This window comes from Struthio camelus, chromosome 13 (genome assembly GCF_040807025.1).
Source record: "Struthio camelus isolate bStrCam1 chromosome 13, bStrCam1.hap1, whole genome shotgun sequence".
NCBI lineage: Eukaryota > Metazoa > Chordata > Aves > Struthioniformes > Struthionidae > Struthio > Struthio camelus.
Window position 1 is genome coordinate 9,898,680 of NC_090954.1, and position 21,110 is coordinate 9,919,789.

Below are 21,110 nucleotides of genomic sequence, written 5' to 3' on the forward strand. Positions count from 1 at the left end.
CTGCTTGGGCCAGCCCTGACTCCGCTGGGAGCCAGGGCTCAGGGCTGGCTCCCGGACCCACATTCCCTGGGAATGCTCTGCTCCCACCCTGCTGCAAAAGCCAGCTCCAGAGCCAAAGCCTGCCGTGGAGCAAAACCACGGCAAAGACAACCCTCACCCAGCCAGCCCAGCGCGGGAGCAGCCAGGCTGGGCCAGGGCCGCGTTGCGGGGACGGCACAGCCCTGGCTGCGGGACATGCTAGGAGCCTGCAAAAAGCAGACCTGGAGCCAGAGACTCACAGCACCGAGTGCAGAAGCCGTGTCCGCAGACCGTACTCTGCAAGACCGCATGTCACATGCAACACGTCCGCGTGGCCCAAGCGCAGCCGGGAACCCAGCCCTGGCTTTGCCCAGCTAACAGCCATCGCATGTGAACATCAAGAGCAGAAGTAACCCAACCGCCAGCTCAGCAAACACCGACTGCAACCTCACTGTCTGCGTGCTGGCGCCTTGGGGACCAAACCAACACGCAAAGACTGCGGAAAGCAGGACCAGTGGCCCAGCAACACCTAGTCCTGCCCAGCCAGGCCCCAAATTACATGGGACCTGCCCGTCCACAGCCCTCCCACAGACGCAGCCAGCAGCTGAGCCGTGTCTTGGTCACCGCCTTTGTGGGTCCTGCATACACACACCCACGGGCTGCCTAGACATCTGCTCTGCCACCAGAGACAAGGCGAGGGGTAGCCGGGCCTCTGCTCCTCTGCATTCGTGTGCTTCTCCGGTACACATCCCAGCGCACCCCAAGAGGCGTGGGTCCTGCGCCGCCTGGGCAGTCCCACTCGCTGCCGAGTAACGCGCAGCTGCCACAGCGCCGGCCTTCACTGCATCCCGCACCGCAGCACTCGTCCACCGAGCGAACCCGAGTCCCAGTAACGTGGGGTGGCCCACCCCACCCGGCAGCCTCTCCGCAGCCGGTCCGACTCCTTGCGGAGAGCCTCCAGCCGAGGGCTCAGCACCTCCCGCGCCGTGTGGCCAGCCACGCGGGTGCCCCCTGCTCCCCAGCCGCACCCCCCCCCCCCCCCAGAGCTGTGCGGCTCCGCGTGCCCAGGGCATGCGGAGCAGGTGCTGAGAGCACCAGCACCCCCAGCCCCAAGGCCTTGCTGCCCAGCTTGCAGGGTCTGGGAACGCATTCGGAGGGCAGCACCCCCAGTCCCACTGTCCCGTCTCTGCAAGCCCCGTTTTGCGCTCCCGGCAGCCGTACCTGGCTCCGGCGTCCTGCCCTGGGAAGCGGCTGGCCGAGCCCCCGCGGCTGCCAGCAGGAGCCCCAGCAGGATGTGCAGCGGGAGCCACATCTTCCAGGCCCCGCCGGCGCGGTGGCTCGCACCCTGCAGGACAGGCAGGAGCACGGTGATGGGAGCCAGCAGCAGCGCCGGCGGCTGCTCACGCCGTGCCCTGGACCCGGGCAGCCAGCTCCCACCCCCGCGCAGCCCCGGCCAGCTGGGACTCGTGGGGAGGGACAGGGATGTCACTTCTGTGCCCTAGCCCTGCTCGGAGTGCCATGGGGGACACGCTGCGGGGCACCCGGGTGACTCAAGTCCCCACAGCATATCATCACAGCGGGGGGGGGGACTGAGTGGGGCAAAGCCCCCTCCAACCCTCGACAGCTGTGTGGGGGGACATAAGTGGGGGGAACCCACGTGGGCACAGGGACCTGAGCCCTGCAAGCCAGCAGCAGGGACCAAGACCCTGACCCCCGTCTGGCCAGGGTGCTGGGGACAGGTCTAACCAGCCAAGGGGGACCTGCAGCTGCAAGGGGCAGGGTGCCCCGAGGTGAAGGGGACCCCGGGAACAGCCGCGAGGGTAGAGGGCCCCGGGATCAGGGTGGGGGGGGGAGGGGGTGCTGGGGCCACACCGAGGTGGGGGGATCACAAATCCTAAGGAGGGGACAGCCCCGAGGGCAGAGGGGACAGGGACGGGGGCGGGCAGGGAGAGGGTTTTGGGGCCAGGCACAACCCCAGGTGGGGGGGGATCCCGGGATCAGGGGGTGCAATGGACGGGGGGTGGGGGGGGTGTCCCAGCATGCGGAAGGGGGAGGGAGGGCTCCGGGAGCCGGGGTTTGGGGAGGCGCGGGACAGCCCCGAGGGCAGAGGGCACCGGGATCCCTAGCACAGCGGGGGGGGGGGGGGGCCGGGGGAAGGGGGTCGCGGGTGTCGTTACCGGCGCTGACGGGCTCCCTCGGCGGAGCCGCCCGCACGCCGCGGGGAGGGCCCGGGCAAAGTCCGCTCACGTCGGGGCGCGGGGGCGGCTCAGCGCCGCGGCGGCCCGCAGCGCGGCCCCATGGCGGGCGCAGCGGCTGCCGAGGGCGGCCACCCCGCCGCCGCCGCCCGCCTGCCCGCTCCCGCCCGCCTCCTCCTGCCGCCGCCCTCGGTGCGCGCCGTCCCGGCTCTGCCGCCGCCGCCGCGGGCGCGGCCACTTTGTAGGGAAGCGCTCGGGTTACAGCGGCGCCGCGTGCGGCCCTCGCCGGGGGCGGCCCGCCCGCCCGCGCCGCCTCCCCCGGGCCGGGCCGGGCCGGGCCGGGCCCGCCGCGCCGCCCTGCCCCGCCCCGCCCTGCCCCGGGCCCGCCCGCCAGCCCCGCGGCGGCAGCGGGCTCAGCCGGGCTCGCTGGCCGGGGCCGGGGCCGCCCTCGCTGCTGCGGGGACGGGACAATGTCATCCCCCTCCAGGCGGGCAGCCGAGGCCCGTGCCCGGGCGAGCGGGACGCGGGGTCCCCGCCGCCGTCACCCCCAGAGGCCGCGGCCGGGCTGGGGGAGCACCTGCCCGTGCGTGCCATCCCCGGCGCCCGGCGTGGCGGCCCCCGCCGCCCCAGGCCTCCCTGCCCTGCCATGGGCCGTGGGCCGGCTTTGTCCCCCGGCTCCAGGCCCCTGCCCTGGTGCCGCAGCCTGTTGGCCGTGCCCTGCGCCGGCCCCAGGGCCCCCCCCGTGCTCACGGCTCCTCCAGCAGCCCCAGCTCGGCCCAGCACCCAGGCGCTGCCGCGCTGCGGGAGGGCAGCAGCCAGGGCGGGCGCGCAGGGTCAGCACCGCCCCGGTGGCCCTCGGGCACCGTCCCCGGCTGCCCCGAGGCCATCAGTGGGGAGCCGCGGCGCCCACGCGGTCACCGTCCCCGGGCAGGATGCAGCGCCTGCGGGCAGGACGTCAGCCCCCCGTCTGCGTGGTGCGAGGACAGGGACACCCTGCAGAGCGGTGTCCCCAGGCCGGCCGGGGAGCCGGGCAGGACGCGCAGCGGGGAAGGCCCAGCCAGGCCTCCCGCCCGCCTGGCTGCGCGGGGGAGCCTTTTGGACGGGAAACACATTGGCCTCCCTCCTCCCTTGCGAAAGAGCCGGGGCTGCTCCCGGGTGCGCGCTGGGCTCGCATCGCTCCGGGCCGGGCCAGGCCGCGTCCGCCCCCTTCGCTCCTCCGCTGCTGCTCTGATCGCCGGGCAGCGGGGACGCGTCTGCTCTCCCCCGCCGGCCGGCGGAGCGAGCGGGGAGCCGGAAATGCCGAGGGCAGCGCGGCAGCGGTCCCCAGCGCAGCGCGTTGCCCGGTGCCCGTCTCTGCTCCTCGCTAGCAAGCAGCCTGCTCGCTAATTCTGCTGCAATTAGTAGCGGCGTTATCGCTGCCGGTGCCATAAAGTGGCCGTGACCCTCATTAGAGCCATAAGAGACTGTTGTAAAACAGAGCGAGGCCGCGCGCCAGGGCCGCAGGGGCCCTAATCCGACCGATAAACACGCCGCCTCTGCTCCCCTGCGGCCGCAGCCTGCGCCGTGCCCGGCGCCCGCTGCCTCTCGGGCCGCCAGCGCGGCACCCCGCGCTCGGCGAGGCAGCCTCGGCCCCTCCGGGCACCGCGGCCTCTCCCGCTGCCGGCGGGAGGGCACGGGGGCCCTCGGCGCCCAGCCAGGATGTGGCCCCAGGCCCCCCGCTCGCGCGCCGCCGGGCTGTGCCTTATTGCAGCGCCCTCTGCTTCGCCGCCCGTCTGCTTTGCAGCAAGAGGCGCCCTGAGCTGGGGCGAGACGTGGCAGCACCGCGCACGGCGCTGCCGGCGCCGACGGCCTGCCCGGGCTCGGCGCGGCTCGTGTGAGCGGCCACAGGGTCGTCACTGGTCGAGACCCCCACCCCGCCGGGCCGTGCGAGTAGGGCCAGGCCCAGCTTTTCCCATGCTGCTTCATCACGCGAAAACGGCAACTGCCAGCATGACAAAGCGCCATTGCAACGGTGGCTTTGGCAGTTTGTGGCAGGAGCAGCGAGCGCGCGCGCGCTGGGCCGGGGCGCGGGGTGGCGGTGCGCAGGGCGGGCCCTGGGCCGGGAGCCCCTGGGGCGCCCGGCAGCTGTTTGGCGCGGTCGGCATTCCTGCCGGCGCGTGACGCGCACGAGAACATCAATTTCACGGAGCAGCAGCCGCAGCCTCTGCGGAGCTTGCAGCGCGCCGGAAGCACAGAAGAACATTGGGTTCAGCTCAGTTCGAACCGAAACCGAACCAAAACCAGAAAGAAGCCGGAAAGCCCCCGCAGACAAGAGCCAGCGGTTGCAGCCGGCCCAGCTCAGCTCCCCTGCTTGCAGAGGGCAAGAGCCAGGCAGGCCCAGAGGGGCTGGAGGGCAGCAAATCCCCCCCAGGTGCCTGCGGGAGGGTGCGCAAAGCACAGGGCGAGCGTGCCAAGGGCTCACCCCCCCCAGCGGAGCGCTGGGACGCGGGGAGGGGGCCACGCAGCGCAGCGCCCGCGGGAGCCACAGCCTGGCAGCCCGCCCCGCGCCGGGGCGCCGGCGCATCGCTGCGCCCAGCCCCGCTCCTGCGCGCCGGGGCCGCCGGAGGGACGTGAGCTGGCCCCAGCGGCTCTGCCCGGAGCTACGTCTGCTGGTGGCTGCGGCTGGACGGGGCTGGGCGCCTCCCGAGGGGCTCTGCATGCGGGGCGACAGGCGAGCGCGCGGGCAGCACCCAGGTGAAGGCGGGGACGCCCCGTGACGCCCGCGTTTCCTGGCAGGAGGTGCCAGCGGTGCCCTGCGGCCGTGCCCAGCCACCGCAGGGGCTGCCTGCTCCTCCCTGCCCGCAGTCACCGCCGGCGCCCGGCCGCTGGCCCGGCTCTGCACACGGCTCGCGGCCCCCAGACCCCGTCCAGCTGAGACCCCCTGTACCCGGGCCAGGATGGTGTGCACAAACGGGGGCAGGGCAAGAGGACCCCACGCCGGCCCCGAGATGTCCTCCCCCAGCCCCACATCACCCATGGGCGCCCTGCCCCAGAGCCCCTCCTGCAGGAGGCCGAGCAGCCCCCCGGGGCAGGGAGGTGCTGGGGTGCCGGGGCTCGGGGCGCCGCGGCGCTGGGCCGCAGCAGGCAGCGAGCCCGGCCCCCCCCCCCCCCCGCCGCGGGGCTGAGCTGGGCTGGGGGCTCGGGCTGCCTGCCTTGATTTATAACAGCAACTGAAGGCAAACAAAAAGCCCTTCACGGCAGCGCAGCCCACCGCCTGCCGCCCGCCTCCGGCAGCGCCGCCGCGGCCTCCGCCCCGCCGGCAGCACAACAAGGGGGGGATTGTGCCGGCACGGCTCCCCGTGCCGCGGGTGCGCCCCTGCCCCAGCGGCCTCCCTTGCTGCCCCTGCCTCCCCCAGCTGCGCTCCGCCGCGGCCCCCCGGCTGCCGCCGCCAGCCGCGGCGCTGCAGAGAGCGCGCGTCCCCGCGGAGGGCGGCAGCGGGCCCCGCGGGCCCCGCGCGCGGGGCAGCAAGGTGGCAGGTCCGGTGCAGACGGGGAGCCGCCGGTGCGGCTCCAGGCAGGGCGGCGGCGCTGGCGAAACGCGGGGCGCAGCGGCTCCGCCGCCGTCGCGGCGTTACCCCCGCGGTGACGCGTCTTCGTGCTCCCTCCCGCGTGAGCTGACGTGGGCACCCTCCCCTCGCTTGCGCCTGGCGCTCAGAGCCCGGTGCCACCGCCTGTGTCCCCCCAGCACCCTCCCCTTCCCCGGAGGCACCCGCTCTGCCCCGTGTCGGCCTGCAGTGAGCCCCCACGCCAAGCCAGACCGGCGGCCTTGCTCGTGCGTGCAGAGCCCTGCGGCAGCGAGCACGCACGCGGGGCTGGCCGCAGGGGCAGGCACGCCGGCGCTTCATCCTCCCGCCCTGCCCCTTCCCCCAGGCAGTAAATCATCCCTGCTCCCCTCATGAAAGGCCCGTGTATGCGCTGCCGGCGCAGGGAGCCTGCCTGGTGCCAACAATATTGCTCTTGGAAGGCAGCCGGGGCTGCGGGAACACAGCCGCCCCTTGTGCCTGGCCCCAGCGCTCGCCGCCGTTCCTGCTGCGGTCGCACCTGCGGCCAGCAGGAGTGCGCGCGGCCCGCTGGCTCCTGGGGGGGCCGGAGCCCGGGGGGCTCTTTCCTCCTGGAAGTTTCTCTTGGCCTCTCCTGAACGGCCGTTGTTTGGGGCACAGGCTCCCCTGGCTCCTAGCACCCCAGGCCCGTACGTGCACGGGGTCAGGATGCTAAGGCCGAGCAAGCTCACTCCATGTGCTGAGGCCACCGGAGCCCTGCAGTGCCGAGGGAACAGGCCGGCCCCAGAGCGCGGAGCCGCGGGCAGGAGGCCCTGGAGCAGGTCAACCGTCCTAGTGCAAAGGCTCCTGGCTCCCTCCAGCCCCGCCGGCCTTGACATGCCAGCGGCTTTACAGCTCTGGCCGCAATCTGCTGCCTTCTTATCAGCAGGGAGCCGGCGAGCCCGGGCAGGGGCTGTGCTGGGCGCCTTGCGGCGGGGAAGCCCGCCGGCCCCGGAGAGGCCGGGAGCCGGGATGCCGGAGCAAGGCCCGGCTCCAGCCTTGCCGGTAGCCGCCCTCCTGCCGCGGGTGCTGGCTACGTGCAGGGCCCTCCGCTGGCGCGGGGCCCAGAGGTGCCGGCGTTTCCAGCTGGGCACCTCGCGTGGACTGTGCATGCGGTGGCACCGTGTGTAGGGGCTCCCTGGCACTTGCGCTTGGGGACTGCGTCCCAGCTCCGCAGCCTGCTTGGCAGAGCGGGGGCTGTGCGGCGAGGGCAGGAGCTCGGCCTCATGCCAAGCCCGGCCACGTCCCTCCGCTTTCCCCCAGCGCTCCAGCGAGAGCCCGCTCGGCCCTGCAGCCCGAGCGCTGGGCTCGGGGCAGCTCTCCCCACGAGGACTCAGGCGCGCCTGGCGATCCTTATCTCCCGCAGGGAGGGACTGATGGCGCAACTCAGCCCGGTTAAGTTTTAACGAGGCAGAACTCGGCAAACATGAACCTGCTGCTGTCTTTGGGGAGCTCAGAGCGTGGGGCCAGGTGCAGGGGCTCCTGGGTGAGCGAGACCACGACCCCGGGCTTTGGCCAAGCCCCCAGCCTGGCGCAGGAGCACCCGCAGGCACGGGCACTCTGTCCTCCCTTCCAGGATGGGGCGGGAACAGCTCTCCAGCCCCAGCGGGGAGCTCGGTGCGGCCAGCCCTGGCCCTGCAGCACTGAGGCTGCCGGCAGGGAGCAAGCAGCGAGCTGCCTCGCCCCCACTGCATCCCTGCCGCCCCTGCTTGGCGCAGCCATGCCCATGTAACACGCCAGGCTTAGGGACAGGGGTGCAGGGGGCCTGGGATGGGTGCTGCTCCCCTTTGGGAAGCTGCACACCCTGCGAGCTGGATTGCACAGCCATGATGCCCGCTGGAGCCCCCTCCCTGCGGTCCAAACAAGTAGGGCCCTGCAAAGCCCCTGGGACACAGCACAGAGCTAGAGCCTTGCCGCTAGCTCTGCCCTCCGTGAGGCACTTGTGGCTCCTCCTGGAAGCCGCGTGGCTACAGCAGGGGGGCTGCGAGGCATGAACAGGGCCACCCTCGTGTTCCCAGGGCCTAATCGCAAGCGGGCGCCCTGCCCTGCCTCTACATCTGCACCTGATTTACTTGCTGGAGACCACGGGGCCAAAAAGGATGGGAGCGGTTAGGCCTGCAGACAGGGCCACGCTCCCCCCGATGAGGGGGAAACCTGGGGCCCAGCCCCACGGCGCCGTCTCCTCGCAGCACCAGCGCCGAGCCGGAGGATGAGCTGGCTCCTCAGACTGGCAGGCTCCAAGGAGCTGGCTCCGGCATGGGCAGGGGACGGCAGTGCTTCCGCGGGGGGATGTGGCTACTTGGTGGCTCTGTGCCCTGCGCGGTGCCTGCCAGCCCGGAAGGCGCTGGGGCTCAGCCTTGTCGCAGGCAGCCAGAGCCCCGGCCCAGCAAGGTGCTGCCTGCAGAGGCCCCGGGCAGGGAGGCTGAGCAGGGCTGGGCAGCTGCGGCCGTGCAGCCAGGCAGCAACACGGGGCAGCTTGCCGGCACGGGCTCTGCGGTGCAGCCTGCCTAGTGGAGGCCTATCAAAGGCTGCAGACAAGAGCCACACTCAGACCTTGGCCTCCCCTAATGCATGGGTCGCTCCAGCCCCACAGCAAGGCTACAGTCTGTCCTATCATGCGCTGCAGCAACCGGAGCACAGGCCCTGGCAGATGGGCTGAGCCACAGGCCTGGCTGGCTGAGCAGGCACAGCTGGGTGCTGCGTGGGGACGAAAGCTGCTGGGCCCCCATCAGAGCAGCCCGCCAGCTGGAGAAGCCATCAGGACAGCATGCACCCAGCAAAGCTGGGACACCAGGGACTTCAGCACCCAGGCTGGTCTGTGTTTGGAGCACAGCGACGGGCTGGCCTGTCTCTGAGCAGAGTGGGCTGTGGGACACCCACCACAGCACCAAGTGTGGCTGGCAGGGCCGCCATCTGGTGGTGACTGCCACCGCAAGACTGCTGCCAGCTGTCCCTCCACTGGAGAAGGGGACGCACTAAGGGCACCGGCTGCCCAGGAGCCTCTTCCACCCCAGGCACCTGCCTTGGGGAGTGCCTGTACCCAGTTAAGGGCAAGGAAACGCTGCAGCCCAGCTGTGACCGATCAGAAGGGTTCAGTGAGGGACAGCCAGGAGCAGCAAGCACGTGGCCCTGGTGGACCAGACACGCAGTGCCTGCAGGACTCAACCAGTCCCTCCCAGCACGCACCAGCACTATACTCAGGGGGCCGAGGGCAGCATGACCCTCAGCCCCGAGTATAGTCCTGCACCGCTCCCAGGACTCCGGTGCTCTGTGCTCCACCCCAGCCCTGGCTGCCAAGGAACGGGCGCTGGAGCCCACGGCACACAAGCTGCCCTGGATTATAGGGTTTCTCACGCAGGAATGGCTCTGGGCAGTGGGGATCCGCAAAGCGGCACCCTCCCAATGCAGGGGTACACTGCTCTGCCCATCACGTGCATGGACACTCCAGGGTACAAGACAAGCTATTTTGGGACAGCCTCAGATCTGGCACACTGTATCTAGCAGGAGAGCAAGCGAACACAATCTGCTCCAATGGGGCATGGTGCAAACAGACAGAAGCAGCACAGCCTCGCCATCACGCTGCTCCTGCGCTGCCACGGGATGGCCAGAAATCCGGGCACAGCCTCTTAAGACAGTCACTGACATTTTTCCAGCACAAGCCACACAACAGCTTGCAGAAGTGCCAGCAGCCTAAGTCCAGACTGTCCTGTTTTCCCCTCAGTGACTGCGGCATGCCCAAGGCCACACTGACATGCCAGAGTAACATGAAGGAAAGTACTTAACCAGCTTTGTCTGGACCTCAGGGTGCCTTGGGACGACAGCAGCGGCTCAAGGAAGGTGGGTTAGAACACAAGCCTCCCTCCCATCTGAAATATTTCAAAGGTGTCTGCACCCTGTTCTTTGCTTTGAAGGATGGCAAAAAAACCAGGACAGGTTGTAGCAGAGACACAGCACCCAAAAGTAGTAATAAACACTCTATTTGGAGAGCTTCACCTTAGGGAAAGAGCAGATACATAAACATTGGGTACAGAAGGCAAAACTGTCAGTACACAGACAGTGGAGTGACGCACCAGACTGGGCAGTGCTGGAAATGGATCCCTCTCGGTGTCAATGCATTACACATCTAGCAGGCACCTGCCCTCATACAGCGAGACGAGAGCTAAGCAGCAGAGTTCGGAGTTGGAGGCCATCCAGTGCTACGAGGCACACAATGCTTCCTTCAGTTCATTGCAGTTTTTTGCTCGTTGATCAACTTGCAAGATTTAAAAGCGCTCCCTCTTTAGCAGGAGACAAAGGTCAGACCTCAGCAGTAGTGCAAGACTGGAAAACATTAGGAAGGCAAACCCAGACCAGCAGGAGCCTATCCTAATGGAAGATAGCAGATTCTGTGCAGGGTGAAGAACAAAGAATACGCACACCCTGGAGCAGGGAAGGGAAGGCACTCGCTCCAAATACAGAGATTAACATCCTACTCTCTCTCCCCCGGTTAACCTGATCAGTGCACATGCTGGTTTTTGGAAGTGCCTCTACAAAGACTGGCTCTCAGCCTCACGAGGGCGTCAGCTGCTCACCCTGGAACACAATATTTGGAGTAAAGGGCCCCAGCCTGCCCTTCCAACAGCTGCTGAAGCCATGGGAAGCCATGGGAAGCAGCAGCTCTGCTCAGCCCACCCCAACAGCACAGTGTGTTTGCAGCCATCACCCACACTCCTGTCAGCTCCATGAAGCCCTGCTGGCCAGGCAAGTCCTGAGAGGAGCCACGTCGCTGTTCTTCTGGCCCATGGAAGAAAAGCAGCAGGAGAATAGCCATGGGCTAGCAAAGTCTCAGCTCCGTGGAGGCACTGAGGCTGGGACAAAGCCCTGGGATGTCCGACTTGGAGCACTGGCACTGAACATAAGGCCAGTCCAACGCACATGGCTCTTGTGGCAGGCTAGCAGAGAACAGGCAAAGCCTTAGCTTAAGGGTAAAACGTTTAAAGAACTCATCCAAAACACACAACAGTCGCAGAAGCCTGCCCTTCCTTCCAGGGCTTTTTCTAACAGAGCTAATGCATTAGCACCATGAAGAGACCATTAAGTTTCAATTTCCATGTTTGAAATATAGAACATCTTTTTTCCAGGGCGACACAAATCTGTAAGAACTTCATGGAGAAGGGCTGGGCAAGTGGCGTCTAGGCAAAGGTCTAATGAAGGCAAGTTTCCAGAGAGTTTGTAGTGTTTTTTGGTCAGCTGACAACTCAACCGTGTTATACCACAGTTTTCCGCTGGATCCAGATTTATTCTCTCCTTTTTTCCTTAAAGCTCTCCTTCCCCAGAGTACTTCGGTGGCAAAAGGGAAAATGCTGCACTTCAATGCAGATCCTGACAGAATTAAAGTTAGCGATAAGTTTATCTCACTCTTAGCTTTCTTTGCTGATTGCATTTAGATCTTAGAGATCTCCATCACTGCCAAGTTAGGCTGGGGTTGATTTAAGTTACAGGGGATACAAAGACACACATGGTGAATGATCACATACACCTGTTTCCATAGGAAACCAGGCTAAACAGTTACTTCCTTCCACATGGAAATCCTCAGAGCAGAGGGCTGAGCTGTCTGGAGAGCCAGGAGCTCTAACTCCTCTTTCAGCCCTCCACTCCTACTAGCAGCAGCTTGTACAACAGAAATTGTAACTACTTGTTAGACCTAGACAACAGAGCTCCAGAACCGACAGCTGCAACACTACAAGAGGCTGTAACAGCAAGCAGTGGCTCAAAAAATTCTGCACACAAACCTGACCAGAGGAGGCACAAAAAGAGATGCCATTCCGCTATTTCCTATTTTAGGTCTGTAAAAAGCCAGGCAGCCTGCACAGTGTCCCATCCACATTGCATAAGCACTGCTTGCTAGGGTCTAGGAGCTCTCCTCCAGCAACAGACACCTTCCAGCATGGGATGCTGGCCTTCCAGGTGCAAGAATCCATTTGCTCTGGTGAGGGAGGAGGTAGCCTTCACCAGCCTGTTGCCAAACCCTCCTTATTCCAGATACACACTTCCTCTCACACCGCACCCGCCTTTACAGGAAGCAATTACACAATGAAAACTACTCTAAGGGAGTGAAGTATTTGCTGTCTAGCAAGTCTTTTCCAGCTGGATCCTTTTTCTGACAGATTCAGCCCCGTTCTGCTCAACGGGTGCATACAGGAGGGCAGGGCTTTGCTTATCCACAGGGATAATGAAACCATTGTGGGCTGGCAAAGGATGTGTGTTCTTGGGCCACCAACAACTCCAAGAACAGCGCTGCAACTTGCTCTAGAAGTCTTGGCTGAAATAACTGTAGCCTCCTGGGGCAGTTGACTCTTCTCGAACATACTGCTGTGGTGGAAACGGTCCTACAATCGACACTGCTCCTGGCATCCTGGACATCCAAGGGAGCAATAAGAAGAGAACGGAGAAAGAATGTCAGAACTGCTCTGAAATCTGTCAGCTGTAAACACTGCTATCAGTGGAGTAATGGCCTACTATAGCAAAGTCAACAGACTTGCCAGAAAAGCACCCAAGTGCATTCTTATCCTCCATGCGTGGGCATGCATGTGTGCGCAAACAGCCGCTGTTAGCACGGCAGAGTTAGCTTTTGCACAGCTAAAGACTTCCATTACAAAGCAAGCATCCGTGCTCTCCTCTCAGACTGCAGGAGCTGGCCTGGACCACAATGTCAGAGCTAAGTCCAGAAGCAGCTTTCTGGAAGGAGTTGTGTAGCTCCAAAAACTTGAACGTTTATGCCCTTAATGTGAACAGCGTGCATGTGTGTTGGGAATGTCCTCGATGCTATCTTTCTAGAGTGGGATGAATTCAGGCTGGATACTTGCTATGCGCTGCTCCTGCGGTGCTCTTCCAAGAGCTGAAACTTTTGTGGGATGACAGATGGAGCATATGTCTTCTTATCAAGCACTCCACAGAGCTAGGATGCCACAGGGCCGTTATTCCACATGTAAGCAACAGAAGGGTCCATTTTCCCCCCTACCCTCTCTGAGTATTTCGGCTAGGAGTCTGTCTGCACTTTGGGCAGGGTTTTCTAATGCGTTGCTCTTTCTTCTAAGACGCTCTCCAAACAACCTGGCTTCACTACTGACTATCTCTTAGTTAAGGCTCTGGAATTAAAGATCCCAACTTTGACGATGTCCAAAATAAGTATTTTTGGTATCACGAATTATCTCCCCAGCAGCCTAAAATATTCAGGTCAATAATATTCGCAGAGGATCCTGCTATTTAACTCACTAACCATGAGAGTGAGTTCAGCAGTACAGTCTAGGTTTCCAGAGCGTGCTGACTACATCACGAATTGTAAGACGAGCAACTCCGAGAGAGACTAGAACGGTAAGCAGACCTCCGCTAAGCCAGTCTTGAACTAAATTAAAATCTTAGTGGCTACAGAAACGGTGTTTAATAGGTGTCAGGCTGGATGCGTTCACTTCAAAGGTCCACATTGGTCTCAGCCATCAAGGACCAAAAGCAATTCAAGGGCACTTCTACTTCAGCAGCACCCCAGAGCTGTCTGCAGAGGGCGCTGCGGAAGAAAGCAGCGCTGGAGAATCTGCTTCAGAACAAACAGCGCAAGCTTTCACAAAACGTTATTATTCTGCTTGCAAGTCAGCTTGAAATATGCATTCAAAACTGAATTTTAGGTTACAGTTAAGCCATTGATTTGAACAGCGAGGCTGGAAACACACTTAAACAAGAAAGTTACTTACTGATTCTTGTGTTTGAAGCCACTGATGTGAGCTTGGTACTGCTCTATGGAGTTCAGTACTATGTTACATGTGTTGCAGGGGTACCCCTTCCCAGCTGAAACAGACATCAATGTTAACACACACAGCTAGCCAACAACTTGGTGCCTGAGGTAGAAACAAGTGAGATAATCAATCACTCGATGCGTTAGTTCACTGCTAAACAAAGAGAAACAGCAAGTCAATATCCCGACCAGGCAAGGAGGTCACAAGCCTCTGACGGGGTGGCTGGATTCTAAGACATTCGTCAGTCACCAAAGAGTGCTGTGAGGGAATCATTAAGCCAGAAAAGTTTTCCTGGTCACACAGGTTTGTTCATCTCTAAAAATTAATACGGATTTCCTGTGAAGAGCTCACGCTGTCAAGCCTAGCAAAATCTCAGCATTAGGAAACCAAACCTGGTATTATACTACATCTGCAATCCCACTTCTCTCCCAAATTTTCACTTCTCCTGACCTTTATATCTCATAATGGAACGTAGCAGAGATACTTAAATTTGTAAGTTTGAAGCGTTTCAATTTAAAGAAAAAGCCAGAGAAGACTATACATGATGTCAAGTTCCACAAAGCAGCATTCTGTTAAGCTTTGTTGAAGTGCGAATTGAGAATATTAAACTCTTATCCTTAAGTAGTTCAGCTACAGTCAGTGTATCAGTTAACTGAAAAAAAAAAAAAAAAGTTTCCAACAATAGTTGTACTAGATAGATCAATGGTGTTGTGTAACATGACAACTCCAGCTGGAATGAAAGTTCTGGAGGTCACAGATACCACATAAGCAAGCATGGTAGTACAGCTCACTACAGGAGCCTGTAAGAGGAGAAACTCCTGGCAGTTGTCCTCAAGACATTAATTACCCTCAAATTCAAGCTCCCTGGAGAACAGCTCTGCCTTAGAGTCTCACACACAAAGAAATATTTCCTTAAGGTGAAAGAAGTTTCAGACATTCACCCTAGGGATGCAGAGCAATGTAATCTTTGAGACTGAGAAGCACAGCACAATGCAGCATACATTTCCCTATCTGGCTGCTTCACCGCAGAGAGATTTCAGACTCTAGTGGGCCATTTAACTCTCAAAACAGAGAGCTGGACACAGGCATGAAAGGCCAGAAGATCCACTACAGTCATCACATCCACAGCCCTGCATGACAGAGGTCAAGATCTCTCTGTTGCAATTCTGGCAAACAGGTGTGTGTACTAAGTCTTTTAAACTGCACTCCTGCACCCCAAGCTGATGCTTCCTAGAGGAACTTTAAGCAGACAATATCTGGGTGCTGTTCTATGAAGAAAAGAACACCTTCATTTGCTGCCAGTCAGATCCCAGCAGAGATAGGTTTAGGGACGGGACATGACAGAAAAAGAGATACCAGAGCCCTCACAGAGATATAAACCAGAATCTGAGCTCTGTTTTATAAAAGAGAGAACAAGTAGATTGTGCTGCAAAGAAATCTGACAGCATGCCAGCTTGGCATGGCTGATAGCACTCAGAGAGGGGCAAAACGAGCAGGAGAAAACAATCCTGACTGAAGCCCTTTGAGCCACCCATCACATGAGAACAACTCCCGATTATAGCCCAAGCTCCGAAACTTGCCTGGAACAGTTTGTGCCATGGAGATGTGGACGTAGATACTCCAGTTCTGTGAGCGCTTCATAGAAGACATCAGCCACACAGAACTACCCACTAACCCAGCCTGCCGGGGCTGGGGCTCCGGCCACTGTCACATCCTGAGTCACAATAAAAAGGAGCCATTGATCAGGGCCCCACTAATTAGGTAAAGAACAGATGGATAACACTAGATATCAAGCACCTTTTCCACCTCCCACATGACTACGCAATGTGGGAGAGAATACTGCTGGGATAATTGAGCCTCATTTCTCATACGTGCTACCAGTATCTAAAGATGGCTTGCAAAGAATTAGAATAATTAATTTTTTGCTTATGGGGGCTTTTATGACAGAGAAAGAAACCCTTGAGGTAAAAAAACAAGCAGATACATTGTCTTAAAATCCTCTTCAAGCATCCAGCAGGTACTAGATTTCCTGGTCCAGCAGAGGGCTGCTGGGAGGAACAAGGAAGTTTACTGTGGGCTAACGCTTTCACTGGACTCCAAGAGCTTTCATCACTTAGAAGTACTCATAAGCAGCAGATCATAAACCATGTGAAGAGTTTTAACTGTCTGCCTAAAGTTCCTCCTTAATAGCTCAATTTTTCACATTCCTGCCTGCCTCAGAGAGCGCTACATTAGTTCATCAGATGGAAGTGCCCACACAGAGGCAAAAAGGCAGAAATCTCTCTGGCTTTTGTGTACTTTGAAACAGCAGCTGCAGTTAAACCTGTTTCTTCCATCTTTGGCTGGTCTCCTCTGAGGATTTTTTTTTTTTTTTGGTATCAAATGCCACTTCTATCTTTCCGTTTTGGACGCAATCCACCCAGCTAGAAACAGTACTGGCCAAAATCCCCGGGTTACCCGCAGAGAGAATAAAATGGACATACCCGATTAGACAATATTGCAGAACACAACCCAAAGCTAGCCACAAGTAGCTGCAGTCTCAACTCCTCTCTTCCTGCCGGGGGTTTACAACATCAATCAAATCAATCTTACAGTGAATAATCACTATCCCCCATCACAAGCAATTCTCCCTTGTTCCCTCCACACGGACTGTCTGGCCCAAAGACCTGTGAGACACATACTGTTACTCCCCCACCTTGCTCTTCAGCTATTTATTAACCTGCCTGCTAAGAACTCACCCATGAAGGACGACGCTGGTGCATCGGGGGTTCGGCCGTAGTGTGCCATCAGCTTGTGTTTGGTCTCTTGCTTTCTGTGCTTCTTGCCTACATAATGCTGTTTTGCCATGAGAGGGTTGTTGAAAGTAGCATGGCAGAGGCTACAGAACTTGTCTGGGTCAGTAACGTCCTTGTTCTCTTCATTAGAGGACACGGTAGAGGCAGGGAGGGTGGCAGGATGTTTCTGGGGGGGCACCACTTCTGTAGGGTGAATCGAAACCGTTCATCAGCCACAGAACTTGGATATAAAAAGCAGTCATTTCGTTTCCCTCAAATCCATATTAACCCCCCCCCCCCCCCCCCCCACAATCTTAGACTGAGAATGCAAGACCTCTAAATAAATTCAGGGTGCTCCTACCTCCTCCCTTAACACCTCTGAATCACATAATTTAGAGTACGCCAGAAGTACTTCCAGGGTTAAAAATCAGATGTGCACATTTCTCCTTAATAGACTTAACATAAGCATGGCTTTATGCAAAAGGCACGACACAGACTGTCTCCCCTTCTGCTGTTATCATCCAGGCAAAGAAAAAGGGAGGCAGTTAGAACACAACCTTTCCATAGAAAAAGCAAGCAGGTTTCTAGAAACAATGCATAACCGTAGGACTTGATCCTGAACCAAAGTCAAGAAGAGTCTTGCTTGAGAAATAGCATGAAGAGGATTAGGTCCAATGAAGTGAGTTCACACAGAGAACTGAGCGCTCCTGTATGATGGAGACACCTGCTACATCTTCCTGCATGATGGAGACACCTGCTACATCTTCCTGCTAAGGGGTACTTGAACACCAGACAGACAAACTTTCTAAGTACCTGAGAACTCTTCCCAGACTGAAGGGCGGGTATGCTCCAGACCGCTCATGTTAACCACAGCTTGGTGCTAGCACAAGCCATCCTCCTCAGGGGCACCCAGAGGCTCCATTGTTCTTCTGTCCTGAATGGCTACACCACCCAGGACTCTCAGATGTCTTTAACTGCTCCCTATCCCTCTCCTCACCAGACCTTTCCATCTGCTGACAAAGGGGCGGGAAACACAGGCAGCTTTTACTGGGTCAGACTCAAGGTCTGCCGGGACAGTACCCGGTCTTGACAGTGGTCAACAGCAGATGCCGTGGGAAGAGCACAAGGTCAGGACAAGCACATACTGATTCTCTCCAGCTATATTCTCCCAGTTTCTAGCTCTCTGCAACTCAGCCCCGAATCACAGAGGCTACATCTTTGTGCTGAACAGCCCTAGTGAATTTTTATTTTATGCGTTCTCCCTAATCATTTCAGGCCCTGTAAGTTTTTAAGCAGACACCATACGCTGTAACAAACATTTCTACAGCTTAACTTCATGTTCCATGAAGACCTCTCTCCCATTTCCAGCATACAGAAATGGATACAACACAGCTGCAGAGCTGTGTTTATCCTAAACAAAACACAAGCCCACTCAACTTTTACTTAACGCCAGCCTACCAAGCAGGCTGCGGAGAAACATTATGTCTCGAGAAGTGCACTGCTAGCCTACCCCGTTTCGTATTTAAGAGCATTTGCATACCCACAAAAGCTTACACACGGGGTCCAATGCCACTTCTCAACTTGGAATCTTTACATGCAGCAAATTTTAGCTTGGACAGCCTCCCTTTGTACAAGACAAAGGCACTGCAGGTAGACATACCTTCCACTTTGGGGGACTGCTGCTTCATGTTCTTGGCATGAGTCTTGCCTAAGTAGTGAGAGGTTGCCACAGCCGGAGAAGAGAAGGTCATATTACAGATGGGACAACATTTGTTCCTGTCTTCCCCATTGCTGCTCTCCTGCTTGCTCTCCTGTTTAGGAGAGGAAATAGCAAGGTTTAGATATCTAGGAAAACAAGATAATCAGAGACATTTAAGCGTTAAGTGTAGCAGATATGACCGAACAGGACTTTCATGATGCAGCACCATACTTTCCTTCACTGGACAGCGAGGTCATTTCAGACTAGTTTCTCGCTTTCACCCGTTAGTGAGACACTCTAGCTAGAGGGGCAGTCCCAGCCTACAAGGGTTAAGGATAAGGTTAAACGAGTGGCTGCCAGAACTGGAACAGCCAGCTTTCTACTCTCTGCAAGGTGTGAGCTGAGCAACACAGACATCAGTATCAACTGGGTCATCTGCAATACGATGCTAGCTGAGCAGTCAACAGCAGCCATTTCTAAGCTTAACATTATGTGCAAAGGAATCTTTTTTTATCCCCCCCCTCCCCTCTGCTACAAATGTTTGAGGGTTAGGGATTAAAGCTGAAGCAATCATAAAAGTAGAATCTGTTTCCCAAATGAGTCATGGGGCAGACAGATGGCCAAGTGGAATGCTTTCCCTTCACTGACCAATAGTTTCTAACTACCAGCTAAAGAAACCTAAGTAGCAAGGGATCACCCTAGAAAGTGAATTCCAGTAGCTGGTCACTCCACAACATGCTCTCACTGAAAGTAAAAGTCATTCCTATACAGTTTTCCCTGTCGTTTCACATCACTCCTGGGAAGACTTCCAACAAAAGGAAATGTGCAGTTGTTTAAATAGGAAAGGCAATAGGAACTGTACTCACTGAAACATGGCTCAGTGACAAAACTGCCATTGAGCTACTCAATTCTGGCGATATCCTTTCTGAGAGTACCTCCTTCATTTACTTACAAGAGCCTCCATATCGTGTAACAATTAACTTTCTAAGTTAAAAAAAAAAACAAAAACCAACTACTTTTACCTGCTTTGTATCCAGCTTCATTTTCTTTCCATGTGCAAGCTCCTCCTCACCATGGATAGACAAATATCGCCTCACTTTGTTTGCGTGTTTCTTGCTCTGAAGAAAGAAAGAAAAAAAACCCAACTGTTGTTTAACGCTTTGTCGTATACCCTCTTTAATTAAAGACAAATCAAGAAGTTCCGTTACAGCCTGTGATCTAACCTGGTAATGAGCAAGCTTCTGGGACTCTGAGATGAGCAGAGCACTACACACTTTACACTGGGCGTCTGTGAAAATGTGACTGTTCTCTCTGATCATACGATCGACTGCAAAGAACACAACAGGGGAGTCAAGTTTCCCGAAAAGCCACTTACTGCCTCAAAGCGGGGAGAGGTAAGGACGCGGCCAGCCCTGCCCAGCACCGCCGGGCGGACGGGGGCGGCCCCGGGAGGAGCCCTCGCGGCAGGCCCGACGGCGGCGAGGGGGCTCACAGCCCGGGCCCCGGCACTGCCCCCGGGAGGGGGGGAGGGGAAAGGCGCCCGGCCGCCCGCCCGCGCTGGGGCAGCGGCGGCGGCGCCGACCCCGCTCACCTGCCTCCTTGCCCACCGGCGGCGCCACCGCGTCCCCGTTGCTACCCGCCCCGTCCGCCATCTTAGCCTCCCGCCGCCGCCGGCCCGGCCCCGGCCCGGCCCGCCCCGCCGCTCTCGCGAGGGCTGCGCGCGCTCCCTCGCGCCTAGCAACCGCGGCGGCGGGCGGAGCCAGGCGGCCGCCTCTCGCGAGAAAGCGGCGGCTGGCGGCTTCCCGCGAGAGCCCCCGCGCGCCGTCACCTGCTCGCGCTGGAGGCGGCGGCGGCCATGTTGCTTGTGGGCACAGCGCCGGACGGCCCCGGCTCACGGCTCGGCCCCGCAGCCGCCACCGCGCCGCTGCGGGCAACGCTCTTGGTTCAGTCACCCGTGGTCTCACGCTTCAGGACCCCTCTCGGTCCTTAAATGACGCGACTGGTTTTCATCGCGTCTTCTATAGAAGAGAAAGCGAAGCAAGAAGCTCCCTTTGGGTTTAAAGCCCGTAATGAAATCCGAGCCACGCCGAAAGGGCCTAAGCTGTGTTTGTCCGTGTGAATTTGACAAGGAAAAAGACTTTTTAAGTCATGCGTAACTCAGGTCGGGTCGAACAAGATGAGAGTCTCCTCCTTTCACAGAAAATAAAGACCCAGGTTACAAACCCCTGCGAGCAGGAGGACTTCCAAGGGGAGCAGGGGCGCCAGCCTGCCCGCGGCGCTAACGGCCCCGGCCCTGGCCTCAGGAACGCCCCGCTCCCCCGCCAGGCCCGGCGCACCTAGGCGCCCAAACGGTATTTGGGGCAAAGACACGACGCCCATAAACCCTCTGAGAGCTTCGACGCGGCTGCAACCCCACTTCCACCCCACCACGACCGCAGCCCCGCCCAAGCAGCTCTCCGACCGCTCCAGGGCCCCGGCGAGGCCGCGGCGGAGCCTTCACCGCCCGGGGGGACCCGGCCGCCGGCGGTACCGGAGCCCCCAGAGCCGCCGTTCCCCGCTGCGGCCCTCGCGGCGCCACGACGCAGCCTCGGCCGCCGCCCGCACGCAAGATGGCGCCGGCCGCCTCGCCACCAGCCGCGTGACCCGCGGCGAAGCCGCCGCCGCCATATTGGGAGAGGGCAATGAGGCCTCCGCCGCCAACTTGAGTGCGGGCAAGAGACCCGCTGACCGGGGCCGGCGAGGCGGTGCAGGCCGCGGCGGGGAGGCAGCAGCGCCGCCGCCTGTCGCCGCGCGGCGGGGCAGCCCGGCCCGGCCCGGCCCGGCGGGGCGCCGGCCTGCGGGAGGCCCGGGCCCGGTGAGTACCTGTGCCCCGGGGCCTGCCGCACCGCTCCGGGCCTGCTGCCCCGGGGCTCGCGCGGGCCCCGATCCGCCGCGGGGTGGGGGTGGCGGGGGGAAGGGCCCGGCACCGGCCGTGGGGTCCCCGGGGCCGGCCCGAGACCCCTCCGCCCGGGACACCCCGGGACCCGCCCCCCCCGGGGCCGGCCCAGGCCCCTGCGCCCAGGCCGCCCGGTATTGTT

General features: G+C 60.0%; 2 protein-coding genes across 13 annotated transcripts in view; one reads left to right on the forward strand and one right to left on the reverse strand.

Moving 5' to 3' along the window:
- The window catches only part of FGFR4 (fibroblast growth factor receptor 4), a 28,108-nt gene that overhangs the window by 6,355 nt on the left and 643 nt on the right, over positions 1-21,110 (reverse strand). Inside the window, exons 1-5 of one of the 7 annotated variants that reach the window (XM_068959159.1) lie at positions 19,629-19,721; positions 19,257-19,360; positions 19,056-19,151; positions 17,995-18,145; positions 16,299-16,538 (exon numbers count right to left, since the gene is read on the reverse strand). In XM_068959159.1, the coding sequence (XP_068815260.1) occupies positions 16,299-16,538; positions 17,995-18,145; positions 19,056-19,151; positions 19,257-19,352 (583 nt within the window). In that variant the 5' untranslated portion in view covers positions 19,353-19,360; positions 19,629-19,721. Of the gene's footprint in view, positions 1-1,239; positions 1,463-2,195; positions 2,334-16,298; positions 16,539-17,994; positions 18,146-19,055; positions 19,152-19,256; positions 19,361-19,624; positions 19,722-21,110 lie in introns of those variants that run through there. The other 6 variants (XM_068959158.1, XM_068959157.1, XM_068959160.1 and 3 more) reach the window with 6 other exon arrangements.
- UIMC1 (ubiquitin interaction motif containing 1) overlaps positions 20,821-21,110 on the forward strand; it is a 40,489-nt gene continuing 40,199 nt past the window's right edge. For all 6 annotated transcript variants that reach the window (XR_011143854.1, XM_068959165.1, XM_068959167.1 and 3 more), the window contains exon 1: positions 20,821-20,887. The gene's annotated coding sequence lies outside the window, so the exon portion shown is untranslated. The remainder of the gene's footprint in view (positions 20,888-21,110) is intronic.